Source organism: Eleutherodactylus coqui, chromosome 13 (genome assembly GCF_035609145.1).
Source record: "Eleutherodactylus coqui strain aEleCoq1 chromosome 13, aEleCoq1.hap1, whole genome shotgun sequence".
Taxonomy (NCBI): domain Eukaryota; kingdom Metazoa; phylum Chordata; class Amphibia; order Anura; family Eleutherodactylidae; genus Eleutherodactylus; species Eleutherodactylus coqui.
The window spans coordinates 119,897,644-119,912,778 of NC_089849.1; the positions used below are offsets into that span (position 1 = coordinate 119,897,644).

The following is a 15,135-nucleotide window of genomic DNA, read 5'->3' on the forward strand; positions in this document are numbered from 1 at the left end:
AAATGCAATTCGTTCACCCAATTGTCACCCGCTGTTTTAGCGCGGCTATCTGAGCAGTAAATCGGCGCTCGTGTGAAAGAGCCCTTAATTTGCAGCATTTTCTCCACACCTGCCTAAACGTTTGCACCAAAACTTTAGATCGAAATTGTGAAAGCCAAAGTCAGAAGTGGAGAAAATGCGAAAGGCTGGAGTAGGACAAGCACTGATCAAAACTAGGAAATCAAGCAGCTATGCTATAGCACCTTTACTGGACACTAATTACTGAGGCACCTTCCAGCCAGCGCCCATAACTGTATGTACCACAAAAGTAGTTATCAGCAGTCAATGATTGGTGTACTGGCGTTAAAAAAATTTTATTTTACATTTTAAAAAAATGACAGAGAACAATAATTAGGAATTGCTGCGTAATACGTAAGCGTTATATAAATAGAGGTGATTCTTCTTAGGATTACAGTTATACATCAAAAGCAAGCTGGCTTCGTTAATTCCTGTCCCGTTGCCAGCCTTTACAACCTTGATGTAAGTGGGTCAGTCCTGAGGCTTCTGCTTCTCGTTGGTTGTTTTAACACAGAATTCCCTTGATCGTATGTCAGCCTGAAAGAAAACCAAACAACTCTAAAATGGTCTCACTACCATGAGCTAAGTAATGCGCATATGAAAGTATTTTTGATGTAACTTTACCCAGTAATATAAATCATGCTGCAAGTTGCATTAACAGTTTCTAAAGGGCATGTCTATCTTTGAACACCATTCGTAACCCTTTAGCACTTCTGAGTGACAAAACAAAGCCTGCATTATAAAAAACATATACCCCCACCCTGATATATTTTCTGAAATTCGACACATGTCACATTATGAAAATGCTACCCAGCACTTTACACTTATGAACTACTTTGTGTACTGTTGCATTGCAGCATAAATCTGTGCAAAGCTGGATTCACACGGGTGTATATTGGCCAGGTTTTCATGCCCGGCTGATTTACACTGCCCATCTGATGCATTGGTTTACAATGCATCATCGCACATGGGCATATTTCTGTGGCGTAAAAGTGCCCAGCCGGCCAAGATAGTGTATTTCGTACGGTCGCTTTTACACCAATGGCGGCTGCATAGACTTCTATGGGAGCCTATGACAGCTGCCAGAGAAGGAAGGTGGGAGGGAGTTTAGCAACTAAACTCCCACCCCCTTCTCTGCTAAGCTCCACCCCCATCCCTTGCATTGCTGGCTGCGGCAATGGGAGCTTAGTACACTAGTTCCCGCCTCCTCCCCTTGCCGAGAGAGGGGGAGGGAAGGGGGGGAGATAGGGGACATGTATGCCGAAGCATTGGGCCATCTGAATAGGCGCACAAATGTTAGATTTGTGCGCCCGTTCACTCGTTTTCTATGTTGCTGGCAGGGGAACGTAAAATCACCGATGCCCGTGTAAATACAGCCTTTGGGTACATTCACACAGAGTATAATTGGTGTAGGTTTTCCACAGCAGCAAATTCTGCAACAAAAACCACTGCAGAATCCGCACCATTGTTGCGGATTTTGCCATAGATTTTGCCACAGTAGACTTCAACCCTTTAATTGAAAGGGTAAAATGTGTTGCGGATCTGCAGCAAATACTGCATAAAAATGTGTACCATTTGGTGCGGATTTTGGTATAAATTTTATTGCATATCTGCACTTAAGGGCTCCTTCACACAGGGGATGGGACTTTTGGGCGCACGTGTTGCGGCTAAAAATCGCATTAACAAGAGGCAGCTGCAACCAAGTCGCAGCTGCATCTCTCGCTTTGTTGCCCGTTCAGACGGCCGAAGCTGGGGTGCATATACGCCACTGTCCAGAATACCGTCAGGCGGGGGAAGACAGTTTAGTAAAGGGAGGGGTCAGGAGCTAGCGTGTTAAACTCCCACCCCTTGTGGCTGCTAGCAAGGGGAGGGAGTGGGAGCTAGTGTGCTAATCTCCTGCTCCCTCCCTTTGCCAGCAGTCGGCAAGGGGCAGAGAGGGGGAGGGAGTTTAGCAGAGCCACTGTTAAACTCCCTCCTACCTTCCTTTTCTGGCAGTTCCGATAGGTGTCTATAGGACCGGCTGCCGTATTCCGGCCAAAGATAGGTGCAGAACTATGTCTTGCGGTCAGTGTATGCGCCATTTTTTCCGGACGGACGGAAAAATGCATCGGAATCCAGCGCATCAGATGGTTGCAATTTTGGCCGGTGTTTTATTGTGGCAAAATCGTCGCAATAAAATACATGTGTGAATAAAGCAGAAGTCTGCATTGCAAAATATGCTGCAGATTTTGGTGCAAATCCGTAGCAAAATACACCTTGTTAGGCCTTGTTAGGCTCCATTCACATGAGGAAGTTAGGCAATTAAAACCGCGCCAAAAAGAACACTGTTAAAATCTTGTTTGTTTTTGCCTGAGTTTTACGGTAGGAAAATGTGGACAAAAACGCACACAGTTTTAGAAATGTACTTTTTGGTGTGGTTTTAATTGCAACTAATTGAATGGAGCCTTAGAGTGCTTTAAGAAGGGCAGAATTATTCCGTAGTCCAAAATTTGCACATCTCCATACAGATTTTGATGCAAAATTGAAATGGTTTAAATAAGCTAAAATTTTCATCAAAATCCACAATGAGATTTGTGGGTTTTGTTGTGGAATTTGCGGCCGGATAAGCTGCAGATTTGGGTACGGAATGTGGAATAATTAAGTCCCATGTAAAAGCACCCTTAGGGCAAGCTCACATGAGCGTAATTTAATAGTGTATGACTTTGGACACACGCAGATCGTCTGGAGCGACAAATTCTGTTTCAATACAGATGTCCAGATCTGAATCTGGTATAAACAGAATGAAGCCGTATCCCATGGTTACACTGTTAGGGCTCAACAGATCGCTGGTGCTGTGTAATGGTCTGGACAGTATTTTCCTGGAATGGTGAATGTTACAGCAACCTTAAGGGCGCCCACCTACTGGCGTTTGCGTTTTCCGCGGGAAAAAAACGCAGCGTTTTCGCCGCGTTTCCCGCGATTTTTCCGCGCGTTTTTCGCGGCTTTTCCATTAATTTCCATTGACTTTCATGGGTGCATTAGGAGAAAAATAAGGACACATATGCAACTGACAGTTCCTATGTTAAAAACGCAAACGCAACGCAACGCAAAAAAAACGCCAGTGGACAGGAACACATGTTATCTTTATGCCTGTGCAGGAAAAACGCAAAACGCAAAACGCAGGTAAAAAAACGCCAGTGGGTGCTTGCCCTTAAGGAAGTCTTCCCCAACAGTAGTGCCATCTTTCAACATGGTGTCATCAAGCTCAGATCACTAGGTAGTGGATGGAGGGACACAACAATGAATTCTCCATATTGCCTTGGTCCGCAAACTTCCCAGACTATAACCCCATTAAACATGTCTGGGATATGTTTGATAGGACTGTGAGATTTGCTCCCACTTGTGCACAAAATGTGCACCAACTGACAGAGCTGCTGCAATGGGTGTGGATTGAGTTGAGTATAAAAGATGTTCACCACCTTGTGGAATCTATTCCACGATATCTAAAAGCTGTGATCACGTCCAAAAAAGTGGACCAACTCTTAACTGAGTAGGTGTTTCTAATGCAGTCATGGTTTAGTGTATAAACTTTACATGGTTGTGGGAGGACTCATTGCAGACTAGTGATTAACTGATATATTCAGATCTGTCCAGGTGAACAGAACTCTGGATACCCCTCTGGTCATGGATGGTGTATGAGGAATTATATGCTCCTACCGGTAGTTTTAGACATACTCTGTGCTTTGAAGCACTCTTCTTGTCAGTATTGATTAACTAATGAGTTCATCGACATCACATGGTTTTATCTAGTGGAGAGCGGTTTCTTCATTCATTAAATTCACAGAATAAGGACAGAAAGGAGCGTGAAATAAACATTAACAAGAAGCTGGATGGGTAATTTAAATCAGAGAGCAGACAAGATAAAAAAAAGGCTCCAATAAGAAACCTGTTGGGAAATCTTGATGTGAAAGAATGAACAACATTTACCTTCGAGTCAAATGTTTTAGATCAAGACTGAATGAGGTAGACGTTCTACTACCTTTGGGAGGGCGATAACGTGATTGTATTTTGGAAGAGACTCAATCAGGGCCCTTTTACATGGAACGACTATCAGGCGCAGATGCCCCCAGAATTCTTTCCAGCAAAAATCGCTCTTGGGCTTCTACACAGGAACAACCCCAAGAAAAACTTTTATCACCTATCCATGTGATAAGTGATAACAATTTGATCAGTGGGAGCTCACCACTGTGAACCCCCACTGATTCCAAAAACGGGGTCCCATGTCTCTCATCCTCCTCACTACGGGTTCTCTGTACTCCCTGCAGTGAGGATTCGATTGAATGGTGTGGCAGTCACGTATGCAATGTGTCAGTCCATTCATAGAATCAAAGAATGTTAGAGTTGGAAGGGACCTCCAGGGTCATCGGGTCCAACCCCCTGCTCAGTGCAGGATTCACTAAATCATTCCAGACAGATATTTGTCCAGCCTTTGTTTGAACACTTGCATTAAAGGAGAACTCACCACCTCCCGTGGTAACCTGTTCCACTCATTGATCCCCCTCATTGTCAGAAAGTTTTTCCTAATATCTAATTTGCATCTCCTCCCTTTCAGTTTCATTAAAAATATTCTCAACATTACATGCAACTAAACTTGCTACTATGTGGTACGATTTTTATATTGATAGCAAAAATAAAATAGCGATTTTAACGTGGAAAGACAAGAAATGTGTTTCAGTGGCATCCAATTTTAATATTATTGAACCATTAGTATCAGTGTCAAGACATGTCAGGGGGGAAATGAAAAAGTAAAAATGCAACAACCGCTATGATTATGCATTACAACTAGAGATGAGCAAACGTGTTCGGCCCGCCCCTTTTTCGCCTGAATACCGCGATTTTCGAGTACTTCCGTACTCGGGCGAAAAAATTCGGGGGTCGCCGTGGCGGCGCGGGGGGTTGCAGCGGGGAGTGGGGGGGAGAGGGAGAGAGAGAGGGCTCCCCCCTGTTCCCCGCTGCTACCCCCCACGCCGCCACGCCTCTCCACGCCCCCCGGCGCACCCGAGTACTTTTCACCCGAGTAGTGAAGTACTCGAAAATCGCGGTATTCGGGCGAAAAAGGGGCGGGGCCGAGCACGTTCGCTCATCTCTAATTACAACCAGTTTATGGGAGCAGCTGATTAGAAAAGCATTCTATAGCTTTACGGGGAAAAAAAGGTATTGGCCTATCTTTACTAGATCTTTTGATATGGCTGTGATCAATGTCTTTACCATCTACAATAAGGAGTCAATTCATAAGAAAAGTGTCAAGGATTTCAGACGATCGCTGTCACCTACCTCAAACTTTGAGTCAATGCGCAATGCATCGGCTAATGACCACACAATCTTCTACGGCAAAGATAATAAGGCCCATTTAGACACAACGATTATCACTCAAAAGCAATCTTTTGAGAGATAATCATTGTGTCTAAATGTGCCCATCTTTCAGTTTTCTCCCGAACGACAGTCTTCAGTTCTGCTCGAAAACCATTGTTCAGCAGGACAGCTGATAAGCAGGACTGCATGTTGTGTCTGCTGTCCATGATGAGGAATTCTCCACAGGAAGCTAGAGATTACATTGTTTTCTCTTAGCAGCTCATGGCATAACAATGGAGCTAATTACAGAGTTCAGACCTCCTGCTGAGTTCAGTAACAGCTCCTAGAAGCTCAGTTGCATGCAAAGAAAGTTTATAAAAGTACTAATAGCAATTAGTACCTATTAGTACTTTATTCCAAACTATTGCTGATCTTTCAATCTTTTAAAAGATCATTTGTGTGAGTAAATGGGCCTTTAAATAGCGTGAGGTTAGATAGAAAAGGACACTTCATTGGAAAAAGAGAAAAGCAAAGAAGGTGTCAGTTCACTAACTGCATAGGAAAACCTCTGACTTTCTGTACAAAATGTGATGTTACCTTCTGTACACAATGATTCCCAAAATTTCAAAAATCATTTTTGCCTGATATATTATTAAGTTCTTTATCTGTCTATTTTTGATTACGTTTTTGAATATATGTAAGTATTGTAATAAAAATATCTTCTTAATAGAGATGAGCGAACGTACTCGGATAAGCACTACTCGTCCGAGTAATGTGCCTTATCCGAGTACCGCTGTACTCGTGCTGAAAGATTCGGGACGCGCTGCGGAGCGGGGAGCTGCAGGGGAGAGCGGGGAGGAACGGAGGGGAGATCTTTCTCTCCTTCTCTCCCGCCCGCTCTGCCCCGCTCCCCGCTGCGACTCACCTGTCAGCAGCGGAGCGCCCCGAATCTTTCAGCACGAGTACAGCGGTACTCGGATAAGGCACATTACTCGGACGAGTAGTGCTTATCCGAGTACGTTCGCTCATCTCTACTTCTTAACCATTAAGGACCAGGCGCGGTAAATATACAGCATCTTGTCCTGGGCTTAAAACCCTGCCAATAGTAAAATTACAGTGGAACTTTAAGCCTCCTGGCTCTGCAATCAATCAGAGACAAGACTGGTTATCAGCTGTTACTATCAGCTGATAACCTGGAGGAGAAAGCAGGAGGGTTTTTTAACCCTTTCTGCCTTTTCCTTCCCCCAAAACACAGCGCTCAATGAGCACTGTGTACTAGAAAGTGAAAGTGTAAGGCTTTCTTCCACTGCGGGAGCCGGGGGGGGGGGGGGGGGGGTCAAGTGACCGCCGGGGTTTCCTGCTGCAGCAGAGCTGGTGGGTCATGCTACACCCTGGCCAGCTCTGCCAGTGACTAATGTCACTACAGTGGTTGTTTTCCCTGTAACTATGGATGCCCCAGCTACAGTGGGAAAGTGTCAAATGAAAAAAAAACATATGAATGTGCCCCAGAGATCTTACATGACGTCATGGGGGACATAAATAGTAAAAAACATAATTACAACACAAGTAAATAAAAATTACAGAATACAACAATATATACATAAGAAAGAAAATAACCCAAAGCCAACGCCAACCAAAACTGTCGCCGTATGCGCTCTGTAAACCAAAACCATACATATTATATATCAAAACGTCCGAAACAAACAGAGGAACCCGCTCCCGTACTTTATTTTAGCATAAATATACTAAATTTAAAAAAAACAAAAAACTATAAATGTTAAAAGAATCGTTTTTTTTAGCCTTTTACCCCCACTAAAACTAAAAAACAGAAAAAAAAGTCAGTGAAAAAGATATTTAAAAATTATTATAATTTTTGTAGCTAAAGGAAACTAAATAGGGCAGTAAAACCACCACATGGGTAAAATCCCTAAAAAGTGTCTGGTCCTTAAGGTACAAAACAGCTTGGTCCTTAATGGGTTAAATGAAGGAGCTGTAATTCATACTATTCCTGCACATTAGGTGGCAGCGTCTTATTTATAGGACCGTAAATATTAGGATCGGTGAATGTCAGAATGGTTTCTAAATTCAGGTAAATGCTATTCTAGAAAATATAAACATATCCTCAAATCTGTTTTTCAAAATAAAAATAAATAAAAATTCGCCACTTAATGGGTTAAAGTGGGGTGCCCAGAATCGGGACATAGTATTCCAGATGAGGTCTGACTAAGGAAGAGTAGAGGGGGATAATGACCTCACGTGATCTAGACGCTATGCTTCTCTTAATACATCCCAGAATTGTGTTTGTCTTTTTGGCTGCTGCATCACAGTGTTGACTCATGTTCAGTCTATGATCTATTAGTATACCCAAGTCTTTTTCACATGTGCTGCTGCTTAGCCCAATTCCTCCCATTCTGTATGTGTTTTTTTTTTCATTTTTCTTCCCCAGATGTAGGACTTTGCATTTATCCCTGTTAAGTACCATTGGATACTCTCCATCTCTTCCTTAGTGTTCGCTATCCCTCCTAGCTTTGTATTGTCAGCAAATTTGATCAGTTTTCCATCAATTCCCTCCTCTAGATCATTTATAAAAATGTTGAACAACACTGGGCCTAGGGCAGAGCCTTGTGGTACCCCACTTGATACATTCTTCCACTTGGATGTGCAGCCATTTATGACCACTCTTTGAGTATGATAACTCAGCCAGTTGTGAATCCAACTAAGGGCTCCTACCCACTTCTGTTTTTTCAATGCTGCGATATTGCTGTGTTTTTTAAACGTGATTGTCAATGGGCCTTTCTAATGTTAAAAATGCATCGCAAGTTTGTGCTTTGCTATTTTTGTGCGATGCATTTTTAATATTAGAAAGTCCCATTGACAATTGTGTTTAAAAAAACGCAGCGATGTTGCAGCGTTAAAAAAACGCAAGTGGGTAAGAGCCCTAACAGTTGCCTTGTCAATCCCACATTTGGTCATTTTTTCAATAAGTATGAAAAAATGAATGGAGTGGCACCAAGTGTTTTTGCTTGGCTATTTCTGTCAGCCCCATTAAAATGTATTTAGTGGCACCGCACATGCGTGACTGCCTCTCCATTCAGTCTGATGTCACTGTGGGTGGGTGCAAGAGGGGGACACAAGACTCCTGTTCTCAGATTCGGTAGGGGTCTCAGCACTAAGACCCTCACCGATCAGACTTTTATCACCTATTGTATGGATAGGCGATAAAAGTCAATCTTGGAAATACCCCTTTAATGCTGCAGTGTCATCATTCTAAGGTTTCACAGGTTCCCATCAGCTCCTCCAGTGATGAGTCAATTACTGGGTAAAAGCTGCTAGAAGAACATAGATCAGTTGCCATCAAGCAAAGCTGTCAGCACTTACAGAGCTCCTCTGTAGCAGAAATGTAGCATTACATAGAACCTGATGAAATCTAAGGGTGATCATCTAAAACATCAATTCACACCAACTCCTCCAGAATAAGAGGTACTCTTGATAATATTTAGGGATCATCAGCAGGGTACCCACCTTTTCTCTACACGCCATTTATGTGCATAAAAAGAGCATAGGGACAGGGGTTCTCAATTTGTTGTACAAGTACCCCAGGTGGTATTTGTCATTTCTCCAGGGGTTATTAACTCTATACTCACATATGCTGAGAGTAAGTGGAACTTACTTTAGGAAGCTTAAGAAAAACTGGTCTTTACAGACAACAATCAAGCAAGAGTGCTGTGATAAAATTAATTGTAGTGATGGTTGTTGTATTAAGAGTATGTTAGGCCGAAGAAAGACATATGTCCATCAAATTCACTTATTACCTGTTGATCCAGAGGAAGGCAAAAAATCCCAAAGAGGTAGAAGACAATTTTTCTCAATTAAGGGAAAAAAATCCTTCATGTCTTTAATCTGGCAATCAAAATATTCCCTGTATCACCAACCGTTCTGAAGTTATTAATGATTATAACATATAATATTGTATCGCTCAAAAAAGGTGTCCAGGCCCCTCTTGAACTCTTATCGAATATGCCATCACCATGTTCTCAGGTAGAAAGTTTCATAGTCTTACTGATCTTACAGTAAAGAACCCCTATGTCTGTGTACAAACCTTTTTTCCTCTAAACGTAGAGGGCACCTTTTTGTTACAGTTACAGTCCTGGGTATAAATAGATGACTGTAGAGATCTCTGTATTGCTGCCCCCCAGCCGTCTTTTTTCTAAACTAAATAATCTCAATTTTGATAGCCTCTATGGGTATTGTAATTCACCCATTCCATTTATTAGTTTAGTTGCCCACCTTTGTACCCATTCAAGCTCTGATATGTCCTCCTTGAGTACCGGTGTCAGGACTCGAATCTGGGAACTCTTGTGCTGCGGACGGTGTCTCTCCTTAGTGAGCTATTCAGCCTCCTGCACAGCTCTCCTGCTTAACGTGACCCAGTTTTTTGCTCCTGCAACCCAGCTCCTGATTAGCCCCCACCCCTCACTGATTGACCTTCCTATTTAAACCTGGCCCTATGCATCCAAATTTACCAGAGGCTTTTCGAGCGGCGAAAAGAGAAGCTGCAGACTTTGGGCAACAACCATACCTACTCCTTCAGTCAATTCACGTTGAGTCCCCAGCCAAGGACTGAAGCCGCACTGGAACCAATGTCATCCGTAAACCCCTTTCCACCACTAAAAAAATTAAGGCACTGTGCTGAAAACCTATGCCTTTATTGTGGTAGCCTGGTACATTATACCTTAAACTACATTCCAGCACTGAATTAATGACGTATTTTGAGACCTGTTGGACCAATTTGTGGTGGCATATTTTGATGACATCCTTATCTTCTCTGAAAAGTAGCAGGAACATCTGGGTGGTCTTGGAACGATTCCACAAGAATCATCTTTACATTTAAACTAAAGAAGTGCGAATTTGAACAAACCCATATGCAATTCCTTGGATACATTATCTCTCCATATGGCGAGTATGGACGCCAGTAAGATTAAAGCCATCATGGAGTAGCCCATTCCTAGAAATTAAAAGGATGTACAGCGCATTATCAAATTTGCAAATTTCTACAGATTTATTAAGGACTTCTCGAAGGTTATCTCACCTACCCCCTCCCTTACAAAGAAAGTAGAAGCATTTTCCTGGTCCCCACAAGCACAGGTCGCTTTAGAGAAACTGAAGACTGTTCACTTCGGCCGCAGTGTTGGTCCATCCAAGACTAATAATTGCCTTTTGTTATTGAAGTAGACGCCTCAGACTCCTCACTGGGAGCTATCCTGTTACGATGCAGAGACAGGACACAAATACATCCTTGTGCATTTCTATGGTATACCCTATCACCTGCAGAGAAAAACTATGACGTCAGGAACTTGGAGCTCCTGGCTATCAAGGTTTGCTTTCACTGAATGGAGACACCTCATGGAAAAATCCCATCATCCAGCAACAGTTTTTACTGACCATAAGAACTCGGAATTTCTCTGTACAGCCAAAAGGTTATCAGCGAGACAAGCACGATGAGGCCTGTTTTTCTCCAGGTTCAACTTTGTCATGTCCTATTGACACAGTTCTAGAAATGGCAAGGCAGACGCCTTGTCCAGGATTTTTTTGGAGCCTGAAGAGGGCTCAAACACAGACTGCATTATTCTGTCCCTCAAAACATTTATGGGTATTCTGCCCTCAAAAAAACCTCACTAGCAGGGTTTAAGGAAGGATATGAAAATGACTCTTTCCTGAGTCGTCCCTCTAAGGATGTAAAGATATGAAAATGACCCTTTCCTGAGTCATCCCTCTATGGATGTAAGGATATGAAAATGACCCTTTCCTGAGTCATCCCTTTAAAGAATGGACTGTGGTTGCGAAAATACCAACTATATGTTCCCGAGGCTGATTGACTCAAGGTCATTAGACTGGTCCATGACTCTAAGCTTGCCATTCACCTTGGGGTCAAGAAAACTTTGGATCACTTGCTTTTGTTCTTTCTGGTGTCCCGACTGCAAAAAGGATGTGAAGAGCTATGTCACCTATGCGACGCATGTGCTTGGCGCAACATGCCACGGGCTCACCCACTGCGTTTTCTACAACCCCTTTCAGTTCCATCCAAGCCATGCTATATCTATGACTTTATTGTGGATCTGCCCCTCTCAAAAGGAATGACTATTATTCTTGTCGTAGTAGACTGACTTACGAAGATGGCCCACTACATCCCCATTAAAGAAATTTCCACTGCCGAGTTGATGATCTGGGAAGTTTTCAGACATGGAATTCCTGATTATGTGGTTTTTGACAGAGAGGTTTAGTTCTGGAAACACTTCTGTACACCCCTAGGAATTAGCGTAAATCTATCTTTTGCCTTTCATCCTCTGTCTAACGTCCAGGCTGAGAGAACGAACCAGACTCTGGAGCAGTATCTCTGCTGCTTCATTTCCCATCTCCAGGACAAATGGGTGGATTATTTATCGACAGCAAAGTTCACCTACAACAATGCCAAACACAGTTCAACCATCCAGAGCCTGTTCTATGCCAAATACGGTACACATTCCTGGCCTTCCTACCAATACTCCTGTTCTGACTCAATCACAGAGTGACGGCGATGTCTGAAACACAGAAGTTGAAGGAAGCCTTACGGGAAGCCCAAGATACTTACAAGAAAGCGTCACACACCACCAACCGGCCCCTATCTTCCAGGTTGGAGAAAAGGTATGGTTGTCAACCAAGAATCTGAAGACTCATGTACCCTCTTTTAAACTTGGGCAAAGGTTCATCGGACCCTTCAGAATCACATTGAGGATCAGCCACGTGGCTTTCTGTTTAAAGCTCCCAGGCAGCCTGAGCGTTTTCAGAAGAACACTTTTGTTGGAAGACAGCAACCAACTCCCCCTTCAGGAAAAGTGCAAGGACAAGACAAGTTTCTGGTGGAAAAAAATCCTTGATTCCAGAAGGCACAGAGAAAGACTACAGTATATAGTGCAGTGGCAAGGAGAACAGGCCAGAGGACAATTAATGGGAGCCAGACGAAAATGTGCATGTTCCAAGGTTCACAATGCTCCAGTCAACAGCTCTGCCCATTGAGCCACTCAGCCCTCTGGACAACTCCTCTGTTAAAGTCTAGCAATGATCCTGTGTTTCCTGGTTTGTTCCACTGTCCTGACCCCACTTCTGCTTTTGATCAGGCGCACTATAAAAGCCTGGCCCTCCCTAAGTGCATGATTATTGTGCTACTCAGCCCTAGTCAAGCTCCACTACCAGCCTGCTTTTCTACAAACAACTGTATGGTAAAAAGGAAGTATTTGTGAAACGTGACCAAAAAATTATGACTATAAGACACTTTTTGAATTGTGGAACATCATGGGTTATCTATTTATTAGAATGTCCCTGCGGACTCCAATACGTGGGCCACACCACTAATAGTTTGAGAGTACGCATAAACCAACATCGTTTTAATATTTCTAATGGTTTCATGAAACATAGCGTATCTCGCCATTTTAAGGAACTTCATAGTAAAGACTTCACCCAATTGAAAGTACTTCCTCTAGAATCCATAACCTCCAGATCCTTCTCCCGCCTTAGGGCGCGGGAGATGTACTGGATTTTTTGTATGGATTCTCTTATCCCTAACGATTTAAACGAAACGCTAGAAAACATTTCTTTAAATTATTTTATTAGAATTTTTTGGGTTTATACAGAGGGAACATTTAACCAACAAAATATGAACTATACGAGATTTTTTAAGAATTTTGAAATTTTCTTTTATTTAAAAAATTAATTATTTTTTTCTATTTATTATTTTTTTTATATGAAAGGACTGTGGTTTATGTATGAATTGTCACCACTAAAATAACAATAGACTGGTAGGATGGTGGTTCCCTTAAGAAGACAATATAATATTAATGGATGTATTTATATTATGTATATATAGGTTTACTTTAGTTTTGGATGTGTTTTAATAGGTTGGCAAAATATTGGTCTTAATACGGATATAATGATGATCCTTAGGTTCTACAAAGAGATTCCGCTTGGCTTACTCTATATATAAACCTTATATCTGGTCATCGGACCGCTACAACCATTATGGTCACAATGTACAGCGATAATGTCAGCATGTCAGCTGACATATTTTCAAGCGATCACATGACCAGCAGTGTGGAACGCTCTATGCGCTCTATGAGCCGTCCGATGACACATAGTGCCGTCCAGACGTGCTGTCAGCAGGTTTAAGCGCCGCTTTTTTTGATAGAGTCAGCTGACTTGGAGTCAGCGATCATGTGACCGGGACTGTGGAGCGCTGTGTGCGTTCCACCAGTACCCGGATGACGTAGCCGGAAGTGATCTAACATCTCCTGGCCCCGAAGTAGCGTCCCACGCCGGAACACACCGCAGATGTTTGTCATAATGTGGTAGGTAGATTTACTATATAAATGTTGCTTTTTCTTATATTTGATATGCTTGATAAAGGCATCAGTTGATGCCGAAACGCGTCGCACTAGCATTACATTTGCCCTCTATAAAGAAGATTTAACTGTTTTTTAAATTGGAGTGTATTTTTCTATGTTAAACTGTCTGCAAAATCACTTCCAGTGGAGTATAGAGGTGGATCCTTTTGAAGCGCAAAGATAAGAAAAAGGTTTTTTTTTTGTTTATATATAGTTTCTTTACCCATTTTTTTTTAAAATGGGGGTACCCTAAAACTCTGCAGCTCTCCATGAATTTGGATTATTGGAAGAAACCTCCCCATTTGCGAGTCTAAAAGCACACTTAGATTGGAGGTGCAGGCGGGGTATCTATTCCGAGTATCCCACCTGACACGGGTAAGTTGCTAAAGATTTTTTTATATATCAACTGCAGCTAATTGAGGGGTTGTCTCGCGGCAAGCATCAAAATTTTACATTACCCCATTCCCCCTGTCACAAAATAGCAAATTAAAGCGGTTTTTAAACCGCTTGCTACTCACTGATCCGACGAAATAAGGAGTTATAAAAATCTTTTCCCTAAGATGGCCGCCGGTCCTTTCCCAGGGATGCACTGCGGTTTTCTCCCATGGTGCACCGCGGGTCTTCTCCCATGGTGCACCATGGGCTCTGTGCGTTCCATTGCCGATTCCAGCCTCCTGATTGGCTGAAATCGGCACACGTGACGGGGCGGAGCTACGATGACGACGCGGTGACCAGCTCTCCAGCACAAGCGGCCCCATTCACCAGGCAGAAGACCGCACAGCGCAAGCGCATCTAAAAAAGCAAGAAGCCAGCGAAATTAGACGGAGCCATAGAGACGTGGACGCCAGCAACGGAGCAGGTAAGTGAATAACTTCTGTATGGCTCATATTTAATGCACGATGTATATTACAAAGTGCATTAATATGGCCATACAGAAGTGTATAGACCCATGTGCTGCCGCGGGACAACCCCTTTAAGTGGAAGGTGCTCTCCATAATTTTTTGTTTCAGTGATATCTTTAATATTCCCCTACTCTCCTCATAGCACTTCTTAATTAAGCAGATTTTAAAAGGTGGCCAGTAGAGATGAGCGAGCACACTCGTCCGAACTTGATGCTCGTTTGAGTATTAGGGTGTTCGAGATGCTCGTTACTCAAGAAGAGCACCACATGTTACTCGAGTCAATTTCATTTCCTTCCCTGCATGTTTAGCACCATTTTTTAGCCAATAGAAATGCAGGGAAGGCATTACCACTTCCTCCTGTGACGTGTCAGCCCTATCCCACCCCACTGCAGTGAGTGGCTGGCGAGATCAAGTGACCACCAAGTACTTAA

At 42.9% G+C, this 15,135-nt stretch overlaps 1 protein-coding gene across 3 annotated transcripts in view; it reads right to left on the minus strand.

Moving 5' to 3' along the window:
- Positions 1–327: 327 nt before the first annotated feature.
- ENDOV (endonuclease V) overlaps positions 328–15,135 on the minus strand; it is a 165,435-nt gene continuing 150,627 nt past the window's right edge. For all 3 annotated transcript variants that reach the window (XM_066587957.1, XM_066587955.1, XM_066587954.1), the window contains one exon: positions 328–594. In XM_066587957.1, coding sequence (XP_066444054.1) covers positions 529–594 — 66 coding nt within the window. In that variant the 3' untranslated portion in view covers positions 328–528. The remainder of the gene's footprint in view (positions 595–15,135) is intronic.